The sequence below is a fragment of the Haliaeetus leucocephalus genome, unplaced genomic scaffold, assembly GCF_000737465.1.
Source record: "Haliaeetus leucocephalus isolate CR32 unplaced genomic scaffold, Haliaeetus_leucocephalus-4.0 Scaffold1014, whole genome shotgun sequence".
Taxonomy (NCBI): domain Eukaryota; kingdom Metazoa; phylum Chordata; class Aves; order Accipitriformes; family Accipitridae; genus Haliaeetus; species Haliaeetus leucocephalus.
In genome coordinates, this window is record NW_010973450.1 from 2,138,473 (window position 1) to 2,162,271 (window position 23,799).

A 23,799-nucleotide genomic window follows, 5' to 3' on the forward strand; every position below is an offset into this window, starting at 1 on the left:
AGGGTTCAAGGGGAGACACAGCAAGGCTAGGGGAGGTAGAGCCTGCCAGCTGCTCAAGAGCCCTGTGCTGCACGCAGGGAGAATTGGGGCTAAAGCAGGTAAAACAGAGCAGGCTCAGGTCTCAGCTGGATGTTGTGGCACTCCCGAAACCAACTCTGGCAGGCCATAACACCAATAATGCCTAACACAGGAATGCCATCTTTCACCTAAGCCTTTCAAAGGAACCTACTCAAACCATTGCCAGCACTATCTCCCCAGACAAGTACACGAGACCTAGAAAAGCAGAAAGGCCGAAGGACCTTTCAGAGAGCACCTACTGCAGCCAGTGGAGAAACTGCAAATGCAACGCGGGGATCTTGAACACGGGCTCTTGTTCTTAATCACTGGGATCCCAGCCACACTGAGGCAGCGGAAATCCTGCCCACTGTACGCTGAAAAGCAATAACCAAACTTGGGAGTATTCAGGAAATTATAGATGCACGAGTCTGGGCCACTGCCATCTGCAAGATCCTGGAGGTACTGATAAGATATAATAAGATCACAAACTATCTGGAAAAATATGGGCTGGTGAAAACTACTTTGCTTAGCTCCATGGAAGCTAAAGTGCTTGACAAATATGGTGGCTTTTTTTTTTTTTTTTTAATTTTTTTTTTAGAAAAGATCCGCAGGATTAAGAGGATTAAAGTGACGAACATGACATAAAAGAATGCCTCAAAATTGCTTAAGGTATGGCAGAGATGCAAATCTGGGCAAAGTGGTTCAAACTAAGTAGGAACTGAACAAAATCATCAGCCCCAAACTGAAACTAGCTAAAATAAATGGACTTTTGTGGGTTTGGATACTTCTTTCTGCCCCAGTTTAAATTCCCTCTCTGACTGCAGTGTTAGTTCTAAAAGACTCACTTATGCACATACACACATGCATCTGGTAAGCTGCTGTAGCTTGTCTATTCTTCAAAACACCCTCAACTTGACCATTTTCTTAGTATAAGACATTCTGGCCAACAGCCCGGTCTTAACCCCGCTTCTGCTGCAGGATCGTCACCCCATTCACAACTGTCCTCTGCCTGAAGCGCATGCAGCCAAAAATAGTAAACACTAAATGAGATAACAGAGCTGAGGACATGTCAATTTTTCAACGTGTATAGGAGGCATCTTCAAACTGTCACAGACAGATCATGGATCCACCCTTACAGTTCTTAACCTGTATCCCTTCACAGCTGTGACATCTAACACTTGAGTTAATATTACATAAATTTTTAAATATAATATAATTTGATTGAGCTTATAAGTAAGCAAAGAGATGGAAAAAACACACCTTGTAAAGCAAAAATATTTTGTGAGGGCTAAGACCTGCACAGCAAATGTCTGACTCAATAGCAAAAAAGAAAATTTGCAGATCACAAACAATATTACAGAGCAGAGGATGCGATCAAAGACATGTAGGGGACCTGAAGCGGTCATCGGATCTGCCCCCTTACCCACGCTCAGAGTCAAGAGTGCCTATGACATTGGGAGTTGTAGTAGCAGTGCAGCTGGCTGATGGTGTAAGGCAAGCTTCAGAAGAAACAAAACTCTTATGTTAAACCAACTGATGTATGTGAAAAAACCCAGAAATGTTTTAAGGAGCATCAACCCTTTTTCAGATCTGTCAAACCTTGCAGCCTTGCCTTGCCTAGGCCAGCTTTCCAGCTTTCCTTAACCTCCTCAACCTCCTCTGCCAGCGCAAGCTAGACAGCTTTTTTACTGTTTAAGCTGAATCTTTTTTATTGGTATATAAGTTCATTATTTCTTGCCTTGTCCACCATGGGCTGTTCCCTTAACTGTCTTGCACAGAGCTGAAAATTCTTATTAGGTCCTCCCTCAGTTTTCTCCTCCTTTGGTTAACAAACCAAATTTTCTCAATTTTTGCCCTTTCGAGGGATGTTGGAATAGCAATTCTGATTCAAGTCAGAAAGTCCCACCAGTACCTTATCTTGGTATCAGCTCGCAAAGGGCACGTAAAAGAGCTGTAAGCGAGGAGGGCAAGAACAGAACAAGCACACAGCAGTAATTTCCCTCCTGGTACCTCCATCTGTGGCTCTGGCATTTCCAGAGTCAGGGGTGGTATTTTGATAACCCTTGAATGGCCCTAATCCATGAATTTACCTAATCATTTTTGAAACCAGGTACCCTTTCAGCATATTTATGTATGTACTGTAGCAATCAGTTCTGCCATTTAATTAAATGTATCTAATTATGTGTTAAGAGGTGACTATTTTGTATATTTTGAATTTGCTTCCTGACAACCTCATTACATGTTCTCTAGTACCTGTATTAGGACAGACAGTGAGCCAGCACTCCCAATTAATCTTCTCAGTCATTCACAATATTGCAGATCTCTATCAGCTGTCTCTTTTCCGGGCTGTGGAGTCCCAGTCCATTTTTCTTCATGTGGAGGTCTCTGATTATCCTCATACTCCTGCTACCAGTCTGTTTTGTCCTTCAAGATTCAGGCTCCAATTAATGCAGACAATGACGTAAGGATGTCATTTGATGTATCTATTTTTCTTAATAATTCTTCTCTTGTCCATCTGCTTTTCTGTCAGCTGCTGAGCACTGAACTGAATGTTCTCTGTCTTTCTGCAAGGCAGTGACTCTGTATTTGGAAAACCTTCAGCAGCCTCTTGCTTTCATTCCTACTGCTCTTGTGCCCCCAGATCTAGCAGGGGCCATGCACGCTAATTCTGGGTGTACCCAAAGGCACGCAAGCTTCTTCTGTCCTCACCAGTATGTCATCACAGCACACTTTCGGGGATGCCACCCAGTCTCAGTTTTAAGCAATAAGGAATTCACCGCGTTCACAGACAGTCTGCCCAAAGGTTAGACATCATCGTCATTAGAAATGCAAGCAAGGGTTTGAATTCTGTTTAAGTGAACAGAATTTGACCCATCATTACTCAGAAATTCTTAAAACTTACATTAATGCTCTGTTGACCTGTGTGCAAGCTGCCACTTGAAAGCTCAGGAAAGGCATGACTCTAATGAAAGGGTATGTGGGGAAACTTGCACTCTCCCTTATTGGCACACTGCAGCGCTATTTTCTTGCAACACATTTTGCCACTGTTTCCTTCAAGTACTCTGTTTCACTGGAGATTGCTCTGAAGTGCCTATCTTTTCATATTTTCCACATTTTACATAACAAATTTCCAGTTCAACAAACTCATACATAACCAAAACAAAATTAGCCAACTATGTATATTAATATTTTCTAACTTTCTTTTACTATTTTCTAAACATCTTATTTGAAAAGTAAAACAGATACATTTGAATGGGCCTTTATAGTGTGCGGGAATCACAGAAGTCCAATAACTACATTGTTTTTGATGGAGTGGTTTACATAATATCTGAAATATTAACAAAGCTGCCCCATGCGTAATGAGCCAGACTGCATTTCTTCCACATATTTAGAATGAGTCACATAAATCTCCTGTTCTGCACATGTGTCCCTGCTCAAAGAATTTCCCTAAGAATGCTAGTTGAGGATTTTCAGGAAATTACAATAGTTTGAATGAATTTAGAAAGAGCCACATGCTTAGAACATATCATAATAGGTACTTCAGAAAGGAAACTAAGCAATACATTTAAAAGTATTCAACATACTGTATTTGATTAATGCAAGGTCATAGCATTCAGCACTTCAAAAGCCAGATTGTTCATTCTCATGTTTCCACTGTAATTTTATGAAACAAAAGTTTTATCATTAATTCTACCAAATAACTGTTTCAAATAGTAAACTTGGAATTTAAGATATTTAGGAAATTCTTCAGAAACATAAGCTTTTAAAACATATATAGTTATATCCCTTTTATGAGTGGAAACTGCTTTTCAACTTCTTGACCACTGAAAAAGTAAACGGACAAATATTTTATCAACAAAAGTTGATATTTGACAGACCTGAAGTTACATAGTATTAGAAGATGATATTTTAAGTGACTGAAAATTAATTTAATTTATTGAGTCAGCTACTCTCTGAAATCAGTGTGGCCTATCGAAGGGTTGGGCTGTAAATAGCTCACGACCACCAGCAAGCAGTTTGATGCACACAAATTCATGTTAAAGGGAGTGACTGCTGCTCAGTATAAGCAAGAGGTTCACAACCCAACCTAAAGTATTTACTTCAAAGAGGAGTATCAAAGACCCATCTTGCAGTGTATCGCCCACCTCCCCCACAGTCTCACAAAACCAGCTTTCTCACACTTGAAAACAAATACCCACCCTTGATGAAAGCAGAAAATATTAAACAACCCTAGGGAGGGGTGAGATAGGATCCAACCCAACCCAAAGCACTGGGAATCGCATTCTGTTGCACCTTCAAGGAGCTTTGTGTCTGGACTGAAATGTACTGACCTGAGGGTCCTGACCTGCTTCATTTCTGGGGTATCTTGTAAGTCAACTGATTTAATAATATGATAATAATGAGGAAGGAGACACAGATCTGCTCTAGACCAACCCAGCAGGCCAAGAAGAAGGCTTAAGTATTGGCACATGCTTACCCACATACCTGCGTGGCCAAGTCCGACCCATGGCATGTGCACCCTGTTGCACTTGACACTCAACGACTGTTAACACAGCTCCATAACCTACAGCCTGGAGCTGGGTGACATTCCCCTTGCCTGCCTGCCCTGCAGACGTGCCCAGAGGTATTGCCAGCTGTAGCCAACAGCCACAGCTCTTCAGCTCAGTGTGACAGGTCCTGCCCTTTTCCAGAGAGCTTGGGGTTCATTCTCTGTGACAGCCAAAAGGCAATCCTCATGTTAACCTTCATGGGAGTCTAGGGTAGGTGAGGGTTGCACTATCCCCCTGAAGGAAAGAACAGTCCTGAAAGATTTCAAAACACTGCAACTTGTGAATGACATTGTTTTATTAAACTAATGTTCCTCCCCATCCATGAGCTCTGTGCTAGAGGATCTTTGCTACCCATTTGCTTGAACCCTGGGAGGACTTTCAGTGTAAAGTTCTTGCAATTGGAAAGGCTCAGACCTCTTACCTTCAATAACACATTGATCGGGGATAGGAATTTTCCTCCCCATCTCTGTGACATATGCTTTCACTTTACCCAGGTTTTCCTTCAAGTGCAAGTAGAGCTTGTCCTGGTATTCCACAGGTCTTGTCACTGCCTCTGCGCTTCCTTCGAGGGCCTTTTCTTTAGTAGACTCTGGCAAATTTGCTGATTCTGTGTAATCGATACTTTGGTGTGAAACCAAAGAATTTCCCAGTTGCATTGCTTCAGTATCAACGCTAAAAGGCAATTTGTCATTTTCTTGGCTAATGTAGATCTCATTGAAGGAGATACCAGCAGTTATCTCCCCGTTCTCCTCGTCCTGTCCGCTCTCTGAGTTTACCCCCTTCATGCGGACTGCATGCAAAGCGAGGCTTTTGGACCTGGAAGGCGATTAAGGAGAGAAAAAATGTTTTGGAATAGAGGTAAGACACAAAAAAATCACGCAAGCACGTGCTCTTCCAAGTTATCTCTGTGCAGCTGGTTCAGAGAGCTGGGTGTGGGGCTCATTTAGCCAGAGGCAAGTATCTTGTGGTAAATATGCATTTCAAAAGCAAAACTCAAGCCACAGCTTTAATAAGCAAATGAAACTAAATAATATCCATATATCACAACATCTGCATGGCATGGAGGGAGCTAGTCAACCTATCTGCAAGAAACTTATAACCCCAGGACTGAAGTATATGCTTTATTGATCACATCATAAAAATGCCATCCAGCAGCCATTTAACTGAACCAAGATTCAGCCTCCAGCTCTTCATTGCCCTGTACCTATAGGCTGAGGATGAAGTTCAGCCTCCATAACAGTAAAAAGGGTAGAAGTGACTGAAAGGGCAAATACTGAAGCAGGAAGAGAAAACCTCTGCTGTGAAGCTGCAGTGCACAGGCAGCCTAAGGAGCCCTTATCTCACCTGGGAGAGTCGCACTCATCTCACACAGCGCATGGGCAAAATTTGATTCCAATATTTGATACGTATTAGCAATAATACCCAAGGAAGGTCTCTGTATCTTCCTTTCTAGTAATATCTGTATGCAAATATTTTCCTATCCCTTGTGCTGTTTTAGGGCACAGAAGAGATTAAATAAATAATCTAGAAAGATTTTATCCAGCCCTTGAATTCATGGATACGAGACTTGGTTAAAATTAGACTTATGATGCCCACAGGTATCATGCAAGCAGACCAAATTCTCAATGTTTGTATAAAGGTTTATTACAAAACTGATATTCATGAAAACCACTCACACATTTTACAGGGCCGTACCTGTTAAATCTCATATCCTTCCTTTCTTCTTTAGAAACCTGGCCTAAACTGTATCTCCGCACTGAGCCAGGAGTACTGTTGTCAACATTTATTTTCTCTTCAAAAGCCTGTATTTTAACTTGAAGCTTTTCATCTTCTTCATTTCCATTCATAACAGATTTTAAATCATCCAGTGGTACAGGGGATTCTGTTCCAGTATCATTTTCCATCCTAAGGAAGTAAAAAGCAGAGATTTAACCCTGGTACATTGTGTTCATACTGATGCTGATGCTGCATTTCTGCCTGTGACCTGTATTATGTATCTGGTAAAATAACTATGTTTCAGCAGAGATTCTCTTAGAGGTTGATTAATCATTTGCAGAAACATATTCTAGATCAATGTCTCTGTCAGATGGATCAGAAACATTGAACATCTCTGACAACACTGGATTAGAAACTGCATGTGCTATATCTGCATAAGCAAATCCAACTCTTTCCCTGATAGTCCCATAGCAAAAAGGTTTTCAGCTGAACTTAAACCATTCTCTCAGGCTTGCTAAACAGCAACGTATTACATTATTTTTGTAAACCAAAAGTCAAGCTAATTGCAGAGTTTATAGAAATGTGGTTTTAAAGGTTTGACAAAAGTACATGCAGTTCCTACCAAATTATTGTACTCCGAGTAAGAAAAGTATCTTTTAAAACTGAGCACATGGACAGAAACAGGCTCAGGAAAAGTTCCAAGCAACGTGACTGAAGTTCAGCAAAAGAGAATGAGAAACGAAGAGTTAAAATGAACTTGTAGGACTGCAGGACAAGCTGCTTTATTTTAAATTTATCATTATGTTAGTCTTTGAATATGTAACCTTTTAATGCAAAATTCAAAGTCAACTTTAAATTTAAAATAAATTGAAGGGAAGCTGTTAATCTTAAAGGACAAAAAGAAATCTGCTGTCAAATATACTGCTGGTAAAAACCTGCTTTCTAGCCATTAAAATATCCTCTGACCAGTGAAAAACGTTGTCTTCCCTGGAGGCCCAGCCGTGCTGCCGCAGGGGCAGTAATCACTGCCGGCCAAAGCCCTCGGGCACAGCAGAAACCCTCTGCAGAAGGGTCCCAGGATGAAAGGTCCACCACCCCCGCCCAGGGCAAGGGGAGACACACCGATGTCTCGCCCTATGCCAAGTGCAGCCGTTTCCGTGCCCGAACCCAGGTTTCCTAGATTAAAGTTTTCAGTCTGAGTGCTAGATTCCCCAAAACAGGGCTTCTGAAAACGGGGCTTGCTGGGTTCCTACACAGCTCCCAGCGAGACTCAGCTCCTCCAAATATTGGGCCATTTGCCAGAAACCTAAACCTCGGGTATCTGTACTCTCCCTTGAAGGTGCTGCTTTCCCTTTATGCAGCAGCAGCAGGACTGAATTTCCCAGGGGACCAACAGCACACTGGGGCAAAAGCACTGTTGCTTCTTCCCCTCTTCTTCAGGGAGGTGCCTTCTGCTGCAGATTTACATGTTCCCGTCTTACTCCTGCAGCTATGGAGTAACTGGACTGAAAAAATCATGAAGGCAGTACAAAGACAATCAGAAATCTCTTAGAGAATTAAGGGATATTTGACAGTATTTACTTTCTAAACTACCCACAGCTCTAAAACAAGCTTGTTTTCCTTCTGACCATTTCTTTGTGGGTTTTCTTTTTTTCCTGACAAACAAACATCTGAATAGCTAAATCTGTAAAATATGGGTATGTAAAGCCACAAATGAGAGTTTTAACACAGCACTTTCAAAGCTGCAGAGTCTCAACAAGTCAGGCTCACAGTTGGGAAGCCTATTAAAAACTCCCAAATATCGCAAATTACCAATTGTGGAGACAAAAAAGCATGTTTAAAAAAACCCAACCATGAATACTGCATCACAAAATGCACTTTTTCATTTGTTTTGATAAAGGCAGTTCAGGATATTTCTCAGGGGAGTTGGCAAGTTTTGTCTTGTTTTGTTTTTAATTTAGGCAAGATCTCATAATACATTAACACTGCAGAACACTTTGAAAAAAAATATTCTTCTGTAATAAAGAACCATGGCATGACCTTTACTAACAAATCTTCCTGGAGATGTAGGACAAGATTTAATTTATTAGAAAGCTGTCACTCCAATATAACTCTCAACACTGCTCCCATTGTGGGAACTAAGCACGAAGAAAAATGTCTGTTACATACGTAAATACATTTAAAGCCCTCTGGCTACAGAGAAGGGATTGATGGACTGATGGGGTTTATGAATGACAGACCCAAACCAGCAAGCCTTGATGATGTTTGGAAATAAAAATGGCCTTTTATAACAGCACCTTTTTGTCCAGCATTCTCCCGTTGAGCTCTGATGGCTTTGTGAAGGATAGACAAGAAAATGTTTCTGCTAAAGAAACACATTAATTAATCCGGTTTGCCGTATGTAAAGCAGCAGTAAGTTAGTGCACACGGGGCTCATCACTGCCTGGTACTCCTCGAGCCATCACCTTGGTTTTCACCCTGCTGGTGCCCAGGATTTCAGAGCAACTGCAAGCACTGCGGGCGGGAGGCAGAGCGCTCAGCCCCGGGCATGCCCCGCGGGACGAATTGCTCTCACGTGTACCCGGTTTGTGCTCGCATCAATTCCCAGGAAGCCAAAATCACGTACCCCAAGCGAAATTTTCAATGAAGCCTCCGCCCCGCACCCAATGGGATGCCTGGCAGGCCTTCCTGCTGGCCTCCCCTTCCAGCAACAGTCAAATAAACTATTGTTTGAAATCTTGGCAAGAGGCATTCGGTACATTGCTGAGGTTGCTGGAGCAGGATCAGCTTACCCCAAAGCTCAGGCTGTTTTCGAGAGGAAAAGGATGCACGAACCTATCAAGAAATCATAAGGACCTGGCTTGCAAAGATAGTGCTATGCTACTCATCGTTTCACTGCTTTTAAATTCTGTGTAGAAAGAAACTTAAATACACAGGTCAGCAAGTCAAGAGTTATACAGTAATTTGAAAAGCATTTCTCCAGGCCACCAGCACCATTATCAACATCACCAGTCAGGTGCTTAAAATGGGAAAAAGAGCATACACAAATAGAAATTGCTAAAAATACACTCAAGATGGGATTGATTCCAGGGCTTCAGCTCTGTGCAGATGGAGACAACACAAATGAATCGAGTGCGGGTCCTTGTGGTTTGTCAGTGTACAGACATAATCACCTCCTCAAATACGACATGCAGGTTTGAAGGCAGCAAGTGGTGGATAGCGATGGCGATCTCAAAACCTCTGGCTCGCAGTTGGGAAGCCCATCAGGAGCTTCCAAACATTGCTAGGAACGATCATGGAAACATCATCAGCCAGGTACCGTTCAGGGCTGAGGTGTCACAAGGAGCAGGAGGCTGCACACTCCAGCACGTCCCACGCAGCGCCGCTCACAGCCTCTGCTCTCACAGGTACTAATGGTGGAGGCCAAAACGTTTTAATTGCTGATGCCGGCAGACACAAGGCAGCAGGCAGTGGCACACACTGCCTGGCCTGCCTGCAGGGCAGCTGCTCCAGCAGCAAGGGGAGCGGATACTTCTCAGGGCCTGCACCAAATCAAATCACGCTGTAGTCCCTTACTGGCATAGGAAAGTCTTAGATGCTGTTACAGCTCTATTCACCACTAGAAATGTTGATTTAAAGAAGGACAAATACTGTAGAAAATGAAAGGCAAATGAATGGTAAAGGAATGCTCAATGATGCCATGTGCTAGACCTATCCTCTGCTTTAAGGAAAAAAGATAATTTCATCCAGCCACTACACTAAAATGAGTAGCACTGGTATAGCCTGTTACACTCAGTTCTTACCCAGAACAAGGGCTTGGAAGGGTCATTAATTTTTCTTTCTTTCTTTCCTTTCTTGCCTTCTTTTGATTGACCATGCTATACTTCTAGGTTGGATCAGTTCATTAAAACTCTGTATGTGTTCTTAAAAAGCACCTCTGAGACTGAATAACTTGCAATTTTGTGACAGTATGGGGCAACAGAGCATCGCATGGTTTTAATTATACTCTCTACTAACTGCATGTAAAATTTCCTGTGTCAAACAACTCCAAGCCAGCCATCGCTCTAAAGAAATCAGTTTCTTCTTATGTAAACACATGATTCTGGAAGGAATGGTTATAATCCAGCCACACATTTTAAAATCCTGTTTTCCTTTCACAGCATAAATACTCTGGATTGCTGCTCTTTAAAAAACACTGCTGTTCAGTAACTGTAGCAACTCTGGGGCTAGGACGGTATTTCCATGTCAATGTCTGAACTGGTCCCACTTAACGCTAGTACAAGTCAGAATAAACTCCACCTGAATCGGCAGCGAACTCTCATTTTAGCCTTAACTGCTGCACCATACTTGTTCTTGTCCTATTTAGCTGACACTTTGCTTGATACAGGCCTGAAATGTAAAACCAAATACCTAAAAAGCGTAATTGTGAAAAGTCAGTGTTTCACTGTGATCTCTTATAGCCACGTTGAGATCACAAGATGGTGGCTGCTGCAAGCAACCAGGGTCAGAGAGGATTGTGGGCGTGGGATAAAATTAAAAAAAATAAATAATAAAAAAAAAAATTCAAGCAGCAGTCAGAGAATAAGAAGTAATTTCAGAAAGGTTTGTTTGAAAGGGTCCAGGCCCTGCCACTGGCTCAAGACAGCTGTATGCAGGGCAGACCCCACTGCAGCAGACACGTCCCGGGACACAATTCTTTACCCAGGAGCATGAGGAACAGGTTTTCCTTCCCATCACTTCTGGCTACACTCACGCCTGCCTTGTGGTGAGCACAGCTGCATCACAGGGACTGTCCTGTCTCATAAAAGTAGCAATTTATCCACAGAAGTGTTAAAAACTGATAACAACAAAACAAATAGTGTGGAGGCATGTCTATTTTAAGTTCTTTCCACTGCAGACTTAAGGCCAAACTCTGCCTTTCCTTAGACCAGAATAAACTCTGAGCTGCTCCACTGCAGCCCTGGGATAAGGTGGGTTCATTTTCCACCATCTGCCCCTACATATTACCCTTCAAAGTCTGGCCCTCTGACCCCACAGTAGCTTTCATATTCCAAAGACAGCAGTTACATTTTCATTCCCTCATACGCATGGCTGTGTTCAAACTTGTCACTCAGAAGCAAACGCAACTTAAACAAGCAAACAACCAAAGCCTTTTCCTTTCATGCTCAGTAGAATTAGTACAGTTTTTCTCCTGAAGGAAAATAAGGATGCTTTCTGAAAAATCCACTGAAAAATATTATCATTTCCTCCCTTCTCCTCCCCCAGACTCTGCACCCAGACAGTATTTTGCATCTGTAACCACACTCACACAGATAAAGCTTCTACTCCTCAGCAAAGCAAGTCCTTAACAAAGGGGAATTTTAGAGAGAAATGGGGAAACACAGCAGGAACATTTTAATGAAAATCTTTTCTTGTTTTGTACTGTTTTTTATCAGCTCTAGAGATAGATATTAAGCACAGAAAGGAATAAGGAATAGGAATATCACAACATTTTAGCAAATAAAGTAATTTTTCTACCATAAATCAAGGGACCACGATGGGCTGTGTGAATAATTATTATGCTTTGTTACTGAAGCCTCATTTCCTGTCCTGCTTCACTGCAGTTCCCAGAGTACATGATATCCTTCTGGTCCCCTTCACTAAGTGACATCTGGCATACTCTTCTTCACAGCTGAACTTGACTAGTTTGGAAAACTTATGTCATTTCATGCTCGCTTTGCTATCTCCACTTAGGCTTTTTCACTATCTTCAATGAAACCTTTTTCATAAAACGTGTGCCGAGGGCTCGATTTCAGCTGAGGTTTCTGCCACCGGGTGAAGTTCAGATGTTTCTTACAGCCTTGTTGTAAAATAAGGGACTATATCAGGGTTCCTCTCCTTTTTCATTTTTAACTCTCGCCAGGATACCAATTAATTGTTTCTCGAATGACCTCAATGTTTTGGCTCCAACTCTACAAGTCTGTCTCTAAGGCTATCCTTCATGGTTATGAGTTTTCTGACATCTGTGTTAAATTTTTTCAAAGAATCACTATTCCGTTGTGCCCTCTTGACCTATTTCAGTGTACACAGTACTAATTATAAGTCTCTCCCTAATTAAAAGTGACTACTACCATATATTTAAATAACACTTATATTCTTACAGTGACAAATGCAGCAACGCTCCCAATGCTTTAACCTTAGGATACACATTTAAAAGAAGCTGAGTGAGCAGAACATCTTTTTGTACAAGCTTGAGAAATTTTTTTCAGACTTTTTTTAGCAAACCTTTATCAGAGCTACGCCAGTCATTGTTCTCATCAGCTTCAGTGGTTATCTTCTAGAATAAACTCAATGATAATTGTGTAGCCTGACTTCATGGATTTATTTTTAACTGAAGCTTTTTAGATTGCCTTAGTCTACTTATCTGAGACACGGCTTTCTTCCTATTCTTTAAGTGCTAGAACTTGAACAGTTGCTTTATTCTTCAGTGCCAAATGACGCAATTTCTGTTGTATGATGTTCAGAGGTCATTCTGCCTGGTAGCATGAAGCTGGTGTCTGCAGTGCACCTACATCTCTTACTGTCACTCTTTATTACAGATTTCTGCCTTAGTGTCAATCATCCTTATGCTTGCATTTGAAATGCATACCTCAAGTTACTTCTACAAGTAGGGATACTGCCTATCAGGTGCCTGTAAACTATTTTGTATGCTTACCTGACCCTATAAATAACACAACCCAATGGCTGAGTGAGTATATACTGGAACAGTACACGAGGGATATCAAGATCAATATGAAAATGGCAATGTAGCAACTTACAGGAACTGCAGTACATCTTACTTTCAGCTGATTGTTCATTCATCCCAACTTGAATATATTTAATATAAGTTTATACAGCCTCACACAGCCACGGAGATACCTGTGGCTTTATCATACAAAAACTAGCTTTACCTGGCTCCTGACGTGTTGTCATTCTCTAGCTGTCGGACGAGGAGTTTGGCTATGGCAGTGAAACTGTTGCTCATGCGGTAGATGTCTCTGCTCTGGGTGCCCAAGATGCCCGAGAAGGTGTCAGTGAGACTCTTAATTTCCAGCAAAAGAATATGGTGAAACGAGTGCTCCATGTTGGCCAGCTGGTTCACCAAATACATCAAGCATATTCTGGCTCGCTCCTAGACAATACGAGGAGGCAAGAACAATTTTAAACGAATTAATTTATTGCTTACTTGTGCAAGGGAGGTTTGTGTGCATGCTGCCGATTAAAGCATTGTCACTGGGGAGTAGTGGCTACCCCATGATAACTAACAAAAAGGCAACTACATCAAACACAGAGTTGATTTTTGTGTACTATTGACATTACATTTCTACCTCTTGGTATTCCCTAACCCAGCCTAACTTCAGTACACCTTGTCTCCTCCTCTAACCTAAAGTCAGAGTCCCTAAAGCCTCTTTGAAGGGCCCTGCTTTGCTCTAGGGTAGTAGATCAGCCTGGCTCAGTGATCAGAGCATCAGCAGCAGACCTAGCTCCCCTTTTGTCTTTGAGGAGTCTTATGAGCCTGGCCAAGCTACTTCACCTCGCTGTACCCAGTTTCTGTGCCCCTTTTTTGCTTTATCCTGTGCTGTTTGTGGCAGGTAAACTCTCTTGTAAGGGGCCAAGCGCTCACACACGCTGCTCCAGTTCACGGGGTCTTCTCTTCCAGGGTCTTTTTCCTTGTGTCCGTACCCCACCTGTTGCACGTTGAACTCGCAGAGGCATTAGCATGGACACAAACATGTTATAACCTGCCGGCAGACCTCAGCTCAACAAACCCTGCAGCTCAGGTCTGCACTGGTTTGTGGCACTGCATGACTCATGACTGATTGTGGTTTTGTGTCTTCGTTACAGCCTCATTGTATTATCGGGCTAATGTCCAGATTTTTGCTTTGTCCATGTTACTCTCCGCTCCATAGCTGCAAATAATCAATGGTCACCAGGAAATTGCAGGGAATTCTGCGTATGCCATTAGCTGTTACAAATACTTTGCCAGGAATTAAAATCCATTTTTCAGACCGTAAAATATTTCCCAATCACAACTTCCTTTCTGGACCTGTTGGGTGTTGCTGATTTGCTATATTTAGCAGTGTCACCTAAGAGCCTGTCGTCACCAATGCTACCCAGACTGAGCAGGACTCTTCCGGCTCAGCGTCGGCAGAGGAGCGAGGTGCAGCAGGCAGGAGCAGGGGGACTTATCAGCATCTCTTCTCGCTAATGGCAAGAGATTAAAGCACCTCGTAAATCACCGGGATTCTTTCCTTTCATAGCAATTCATTTAGGAGCAACACTCAGATTAGACCCATGACTAACACTGCAACAAAGAGAAGTTTAAAATGAGATTTTGTTTTAAGATCTCATCACACGTGATAAGGCACTGTCTGGCAGCTGTATCAATCACTGCCAATGCACTGAAGTCTGATATGCCCTCTGTAGCCAAAGTTTTGCTAGCCAATTTTTCAGGGGGATGTGATCTTGCCAATATATCAGCGAGATCACATCCCCCACAAATTAGGATTAAAGGGGCTGTTTCAGATCATAATATTAAACACGCAAATATTTTCTAGCAAAGATACTTTATCATCTCTGCTTGGCAAGGGCACACAATTCCAGTTCCAGCTATTTCTGTATGTACGTGTACAAATTCACATACTAAAACAGAAACCCCAAAGGTGAAGAAACGCATTAGGGTTCCTCTGTTTTGTTATAATTGTCCTACGCGTATTAGGTTCTACAGTCCTAAAAATATCTAAGTGGGAAAAGCAGCAGAGAAAGCAGCAGTTAACTCAGGAGTTCATATCAGATCCTCCACTGGGGTAACTGGGGATGGCTCCGCTCAGTGAAACCCACTTGGTACTCAGCAGATTGTTACAGAAATTGGGAGATATTTTGCTTTTAGACCCTGTGCTGAAATGCAAGCAAAGGCAAAAATGAAAAATTCTCTTCTTCCCAAGGGTTAGCAGAAAAGAAGGGGAAGTCACGTGCCATGCACATACTCCAAACACTGCAGGACAATAACATTATTACCTCTTCTCTTCTGAGACCTCGTAACAGGGGAGAAAAAATTGCTGAAAGTTTGATTTCAAATACAGCTGGGCCATAAAAATACACGGGAGACTTTGGCAGAATGTGGCCCGAGCATCACAAGCAAGAGATTTTTTGAAGAAAAAGTCAACTTATTTCAAACAAAAGAGGATCTGCTACACCATGCCATGACAGAGATAAATGAGAAAAGCATATCAGACAAATTGCTTCCCTTCAGCCATATGGGGAAAAACTATAGCTACATCCTCAGATGGGCTGGATGGTGTGATGGAATGAGCTTTTTTTCTCAATGGCTTGAAAGAGGTTGACTTTTTGGTACATATTCACTAGTTTATTTGGAAGACGATCCTCCCTCCAAGAGATAAACACAGGCTCAATTAACATTTAAAACACATTTTTGTTTCCTAAACAAACTGTGCAGCAGACGTAACTGGAAGAGAAATTTTGACCATTTTCATGTCACTTTGATCCAGCTGGAGTATCTCCAGCCATGCTGAAATGCTGCTACTCGCCTGGAGTGAGGTAAAAGAACAATAAACTCTACTGAGTAATATAATATGTAACTGTTATACAAAACAAAATTACAGCAAAATAGCTCAACATGAAAGCAGTCATTATCCCTGCCACAATTTTTATCCAAAAATTTTCAGAAAGCCTATTTGGTTGTACGTAACCCATTGTTATTCTAACAATGCTTATTTTATGTATTCATGTATTTTTTCATAAGCATCCCTTGCATTTTATGGCATTACATCTGCCAGTAAGTGAAGATCTAAAATACAACAATGAGGTGTGGCACAGTATTTGGCTTTACCCTAAAATCAGGCTCAGGAGACTACAAAAAGAGATCACGAGGCTTTCAGAAGCAACTCTGAATTCCAGTTGGTTCAAAACATACAGTTATTGAGGAAAAGAGATCATTAAAATCTTTGATTGACCTATGCCCCAAGATGGTGTTTAGCTTTGCACAAATTTATTGTTAAGGGACAAGTTCTGATTTCAACTTCACCCATGAGACTGTCACTGACATCAACAGAAACGGTGTGTATAAACAAGGGGGCAACCTTTAAATAAAGGGATCTCTTTTCAGCCAAACCTCTCATCTCTCCAGGGGTCTGTCTGAACTGCCAAGGTGGAGAGAGCAGTTCAGTGAAAGCACAAGAGGTTGCTTCTAGAAGCCAGCAGAAAGGATTTTCTGCTCATATCTGCAATCTATATTGTAAAGAGCCAAGCCTCGATCCTTGCCACCTCTTTTCCCCAAGTAAACCTCCCAGTAAAATAAAATATCGATCACTAAAATTCCAACACTACCATTGTCATTTCATTTCCCACTTGTTTTGCTTGGCCAGGAAAGGGATGCTGACGCTGATTCACATCTATAAGTAAGAGCTAGCAGCCCATCTGTAACACGGCTCCGTTACAGGAAAAGGGAGAGGGGGAGAAGTGACAGCAGAGGTTTTCAGGAAGGCATTGCCACGGTGGGCTGCGAGACGAGACCATCAGCAGTGCATGTGTCTGCAGGGACCATTTTGCTGCCTGCATGTTTCTACTTGGACCTAATCTAAATAAACTGGCTGCAGTGATGCTTGTAACTTAGCAGTTATGCTTCTAGGTCAGAGTATCATTTTAATTCTTTCTTGTGGGTGCACTCATTGTTATATACTGAGCCTTTAAGATCTGTCCAGCTTTTATGATGCCAGACGTGTTTCTGTGGATTTTATCACAGGCTGATTGTCTGCATTGCAGCGAGTGATGCCCCATACATCAGAGAAATCCATGGCATTTTTTTTCCTTTCAAGAAGCCTGATCTGCATGGGAGCATCCAGAGACACGATCCGTCTCTTGGCTCACAATAGGGTGAGGGTAAAATCTGCACAAGAAACTGCCCGAGTAAAGCAAACAAAACCTTTACAAGGGAAAAGGAGGACTATGAGAGATCCATTGTGTTACTAAACACACAAGAGCCACAAGGACCTTTCAGTCAACATCTGGTCTGATGCAACCCCAGGCAATTGTAGACCAACAAACGTCCTGCCAAAGTAGCTCCTCATACCCCCACAAAACTGTGGGCCACAAAACACTCAAGTTCCCTGAAATAAAATAAAAAATCCTTAGGGTAAAGAGACAAAACTCACAAGTAGAAGGTGAAAGAAAGACTATCAGTTATAACGTCTGTGAAGGAAGAGGGAAATTGCTATGTGAAAATGCCCAGGTGATGTGGGGCAGCAGACTGCATCCCACATCACAAAAAACCCACGAAACAAAAGTATTCCACAAGGAGAAAAGGGTAAACTTTAAGCCCTGCCAGCAACTCTAGCATACGTTTTGCACCCAAAAGGGTGACTCACCTTGGGTCCAGCATGCAATGCCCAGCCATCACCCAAGCACGTTTTAAGGCTCTTTCTGCACCATTTACACCAGAGGGAATAACTGAACTGGTAGCGTGGCACTGCCAGAAGCACATCCAAGCCCTTTGAGAACACCAGTGACACAGACGTACCGCTCCTGACCAAGGAAAGGCAGTGTCACCTGTGTCCAGGTGACAGTGCTGTGCAAGCCTGACACTGATGTCAGGAGCCTGGTGGACTGATACGGCTCAAAGGTGACTGCAGAAACAAAATCAAGTCACCGGAGCACTGGTAACTACTTACACATTTCAATCAGGGCAGATCTTCCATAATTCAGATATTTTTTAGAAAACAAGAGAGGAGCCATTCGCCTCACATTGGAAAGTTCACCCCTGCCACCCTTTGCGTGCTGCTTTTATTAATGTTTTTGAGTATCTACTGAAAGGTCTCCTGGATGTCACTAAAACAGAGCCCACTACAAACAAATTAAAAGCGTGCCATCTCTGCAAACACGCAGTGCTGGTGGCGGCAGAGCGGGCTGGAATGCAGTCTGCTGCTAAGTCAGCAGCTTGCAGCTTCTTAGAAAAATAAGACATAGGACACAGGACATAATGCCAGTTACTTGACACTTACAAGAGAGATTGGACATCAATTATGCAATGCAGGCTTGCCCAGGCTGTGTGTAACACTTGGTAGCTACGTGTATCCATGCAGACCAACAGATTAAAAAACATAAGGAGAAAATGTTTTGCGAATCATTTCTTTGTAAACTTTACTATAGCCTATAATTTCCAACAATATATGAAATACAACATGTGCAGTTGGTTCCTTACTTTTTCTTGGTATTGGTATAAAAGAATAACAACAACAAAGGGCAAAATAAATTCAGTCCCTTTTAAGTAGCAAACACAGCAGAAAAGGGGCCTCAGAGACACTCACATGGGAAGAGCTGGTTCAACACGCTAAAATACAGGATCCAAATTAAATCCTTAAATTCTGATCCCAGCTGTGCTCGTTTGAGGATTAGCTAGTTATAAGCTGTAAGGCTTCTAGGAGATGTTGACTTTTAAGTACTAAACGCAGAACTAAATGTGGTCAGCTGCAGTTCTTATAAAGGTAAATTTTGCTGGGGTTATGTAAGTAAACAAGGAGAGAACAACAAACTTCATTTGGCTCACAGTCTTCAATGTGATTTTGACTTCATCCCCCCCCAGAAATAAGATTTACAAAGCCAAGCCAAATCTGGTTTTGATTCTTACAAGATAAATGAATATAAAGCTCAAGATCAGCAGAAACAGCAAGTGTAGTGTCTTCCTGTGCTGTACCCACCACGATCAGACACCATCGCCCAGCCAATACACACTCATAACCGAATGCCAAAGGAGAAAGGATTGGACTTGTCGCAACAAGTGAAAGAAGACTTGCATAACATCCTTCCGTGCCAGCGAACAGGACTGCCGAGGGGCTGCCCCCTGACCCTCTGCTCCTGCCCCACGCGGCTTCTCCCTGCCTCACGCCAGGCTTCTCCGCTCCACAATATCCATTTAAATTAGTGCAACTATCTCATCTAAGAGTATTACTGAGACAATTCTGAATTATTAAAATGGGTGTGCAAAGGAAAATTTCCCCTTTAACTTCCCTGCGTTTCTCACGGGTCTCGTTTTACCTTCAGCAACACCTAACAGGGCATAACGCACCCTGATGCCTTACGATGGGTTTGCTGGACTTGCCTACACCAGGGTAGGAGATATGCTTCAAGTTGCCTAACCCCCCCACTCCCGAGATTTAAGGGACTAACTTTGGTTAGGGGCCAAAAGAAACTATTTTCTCAGGAGAGAAAAGTCTCTCTGGCGATTCTCTGATTACCACTATCATTGATGAGAGCACATTGTTATCTGTACCTAAACAAGTAAATAGAAGAACTGTCATCTTAAAGACAGAAGATGAATATGTGGAGGATTTTTCCCCGCACAGCAAAACAATGTCACTTTTCTTCCCTCCTCCCTCCAAACCGGCCTCCAGCGGAGTCAAAGGAAGGACAACCCCAAGGTCTGATTCAGAAAGGCAAAAGCTGCAGTGAAATCTCTAGCCTTTATGCAGACAAACTCCAGTAGACTTAGTGCAAGTTTTGCCTCAAGGATCACTGAAAGGACACGGAAACTGCGGGATTCAGCTCTCTGCTGAAATAAATTATCCAGGTTACTGTATGGCAGGCATCAATGCCACACTTCAGCAAATGCTTAGATTTATTACATACCATCATTTTCTGCTATATAATCGCGTTTTGTCACAGCCATAAAAATTTGAATTATTTACCAGAAACTCTTTGAGTTCAGCAGAACATTATTTTTGACTTTACAGAACTGTGATTTGAAGTGGAAGGAAAATGTCTGTTAGCAGTGGTGAAAGAGACATAAGCTCATACCTGCGAATGAAAATAAAATCTCATTAAAAATCATGATGTGTCATAAGTAAGTCTAACCAGTTTGGTGTCCTCAGGACACCCAAGGTCGTGAGGAATCAGGTAGTTTACAAGCTTGTGGTAGCAACCTCCTTCAGGCTGTATTTTTAGGAGCTGGGGACAGCAGTGGGGTAAGATGGGTCTCGTCGGGGTCTAAGGCATTTCCTAGTCCCAGCTAAGCAGGGCTAACATCATATCTTTGTGATCAGCATCCATCGCTGCTGGGGACGCAGGGGTTTTCGGGCTGCTCACTGGAGCTGGTATTTTGGGGAGGTTAGAGGGCTTTGGGACCCACGAACTACCCGATGGTTTCTGTACACACTGTCTTTGAGTCTGTTGATGGCACCTGGATTAGGTGAACATTGCTCCAGCATCCAGACTGCACACTTACGACTAAAGCAAAAACTTCAGTGCAGATTAATTATGCTGCCATGAAACTCCCATAATTTTTTAGGAGCTTGTCAGTGTAAGTCCTTTTTAGGCAAAATGTTCCCATTGGATCAGATCCCAAACCAAGTTAACTGTGAAGAGGTTCCTGTGATGAGGCTTGAGCCCAGTATCACCACTGAGCATTTCATTATAAAGACATTTGTCAGAAGTATCCAATTAACTATGGCTACAAAGCCAAAATATCTGGATTACACTATACAAGGAAGTTCATATTTCACTGCATGATTACAACATTCCTGAAGGCTATGTGCATCTAAAATATGATGTCATACAAAGGGTGTGCAAAATACTTTTTTCCTCTTCTTTGCCTTTCATTTCACATATAGGTACACTGCAATGTAGCTTAGCTAAGCCCCTGGAATAATGACAGTTACCTGCTTTAGAACATATACATGCATAGAGATACACAGTTTAATAATAATAATAATAATAATAATTTAGATATTTATCTTTACAGTTATGAGAATTTAAGTTTTCATCTTTTTCATGTTCATTAAGCTCTTCTACAAAGTTTCTTTCCTTCCCGCTAACCTGAACCCCATATCTGCAGAGACCCTTTACTACTTGACAGTTCCTTGGCTAGAAGATTGAAAGTCAGTCTCAGTCACTAAAATACCACAGCTGATTTTTGTGGTACTTGCTCTCCTAGCCATACTGGTATTACAGTCTAGACCTATTGTGGTCTTAGGACCAGGAACATGTTCTGGTAGGGCAGTCTGGTTACTCATGAAGAAAGGAATACTTAGGTGTATTACTTTATACAAGATTTAGAAAAAAAAAACCCCAAACAACCCAAGCCCCAAACCAACCAACGAACTTCTTTTGTTTTTAAACTTACCTCATCAACATGTCCAACAGCTCCAAAGATCTTTGCTGTTTGCCCAATCAAACTTGGCAAACTCTCACCAATTTCCTTCAGCATTGGAAGAAAAGTGGCTAAGGCTGTTGGTTCATAGGTGGATATTTCTATAAGTATGTTTAGAATAATGTCACTATGGTTAGGGTCTTTCAAGTGTCCAAATAGAAATGGCATACACTCTTTCAGCACCTATTAAAAAAAAATCAGACAGAAACAAATTTTGAACACATATAACCAAAAGAGGTACTGTACATCGGAGCAATAAAAATAAAACACTAGACTTTGATTTAGTAAAATAGTTTTCCACCCTTGCTGACCTTTGCACAGAGCTATTGCTGAGGTCAATCAAAGTTCAGCTCAACATATGGAATAAGGGTAAGCTGCAGCCTTGAAATATTGCAGTTATGCATATATAAGTAAGGAAATGCCCAATCGTTAAAAAAGACAAAAAAAACCCCTCACCAAATATTTCCCTTGCTCTGGGCCTGTCCTATACTTTATTGATTAAAACAATGTAGGACTTAGCCTTCCCCAATGATACAGTAAATTAAAGTACTAGCAGAATTTTTTGGTTTCTACTGGAAACTAAATAACGTGACAAGGTTAATGGCTGGAACAGAGGAAAAAATAAGAGGCAAGATCTTCATTGCACAAAAAAATGCTGTAGGCAAGTTGTCATTTCTTGGTAACAACACAATTTTCAAGAGGCTGAGGGTGTAGTCCTTAAAATCATCTTACAAACAGGATGCAGTGTATACAATTATCTACCAAATGATTATTTTTCACATAAACACACATGTACAGTAATACACCTTTGATTCAAAGAAACTGTTGCATCTGTGCAAAAGACATTTCAACACAGAAACGGGGCACAAAGTAACCGATTCTTCTATCATTTTTTTTGAGGATTATCAGTTTTAGCAAGTTGATACCTGTCACTGTGGCAAAATACCGCAGGTAGGTGGCTGAATAAATTGTTAGTAGCAATAAATGATAATAGTAATAATGAGAATGCAAAACAACTTCTGATGCGTCGGCTCCAGTGTGGACCCCTGCAATAGCCAGAGGTGCACCCCAGCCTCCCCCAGCTGACAAGGGCCTTGCTTCTGAAAGGAGCCCTATTTCATCTGGGACTGTGTATTACAATATAGTTTCCTTGGCTACCTGGGGAAAGATACTAACTACTGTTGATTCTTCTTTTCCAAAAATTTTATGAATTTCATAAATTCACAAAGCAGGTAGTTTTGTGCCTTGTTCTAAATGCACTGGGTGCTGTCAATGACATGCAATTTCCAAAGCATGGTATATTTTGCCTTAGATAATTAATCTCCAGCTCACTTCTAATCAATTCCTAACTCATTTTAATTTTCCTTGATATGTAATTTAATACAGTTCATATATTCTAACAGAAACATAGTTATGGGAATTCATATTCAGCTGACAGAGGAAGAGCCAAAAACGTTGAAAACAGTTCTGGTTTAACACAAACATTTTGGTCCAGCAGAGTCATTGTTATGTTCTCTTTATAATTAGATGGAGAATTTGGAATGAAATTAAAGAATTCACGGGGAATTAATGTAGGAAAGCACTGTCATGCACGTTACGGGACTCCTCACTGTTCAGAGAGCAGTGAGCAGACAGACCTTGCCAAGTCATCTGAAACAAATAAACTCCTCCAAAAGGAGGTGCAGTATTTAGCAGCAAGATATTCCAAACATGGTTTTACCCCAAGTTCTTTTTTCCTAGCCACGATCTGGAGGAGCCTGAGGAGGTGGTGTTGTTCGGCTTGATCCAGCTGAGCCATCAGTGCCACCAGCTCCCTCAGATGGAGGTTTATCGGCTGCGGTTGCTTCTCATACAGAGCAGGCAGGACACGCAGCAGCATCAAGTTCCCTGAGAACAGAGCAAATGAGAGGCCAGTGACTTACTGTATGGCCGTAGCCTACAGCTGGAGAGAGCCCTAGAAAATCAGCACACACCTGGAGACACCAGTTTTTAAGAATCATCAGTACAAAATAAGGGAGACATGGAACACACTGTAGAAAAATATATACTGGGCCAAGAAGACAAATAAATAACCTAAATAGAATGAATCATTGCAGGCATAACAATGTAAGTGTAAAAAAAAGAAAATACTATTAATGATAATTTTCATTCTCAAGTACAATATCATGAGAAGGCTGCTTAATGAGCTTTCAGATTTGAATGATTCTTTGTTGAGTCCTACACCAAACTAAGTGTGATTTAAATTAACAAAAAAATAAAGTAAAAAAAAAAAAAAAAAGAAAGAAGGCAGCTAGAAAG

General features: G+C 41.7%; 1 protein-coding gene across 2 annotated transcripts in view; it reads right to left on the reverse strand.

Moving 5' to 3' along the window:
- The window catches only part of VEPH1 (ventricular zone expressed PH domain-containing 1), a 78,993-nt gene that overhangs the window by 34,708 nt on the left and 20,486 nt on the right, over positions 1 to 23,799 (reverse strand). For both annotated transcript variants that reach the window (XM_010584951.1, XM_010584950.1), the window contains exons 4-8: positions 23,222 to 23,388; positions 21,475 to 21,684; positions 13,253 to 13,473; positions 6,303 to 6,512; positions 5,029 to 5,423 (exon numbers count right to left, since the gene is read on the reverse strand). In XM_010584951.1, the coding sequence (XP_010583253.1) occupies positions 5,029 to 5,423; positions 6,303 to 6,512; positions 13,253 to 13,473; positions 21,475 to 21,684; positions 23,222 to 23,388 (1,203 nt within the window). The remainder of the gene's footprint in view (positions 1 to 5,028; positions 5,424 to 6,302; positions 6,513 to 13,252; positions 13,474 to 21,474; positions 21,685 to 23,221; positions 23,389 to 23,799) is intronic.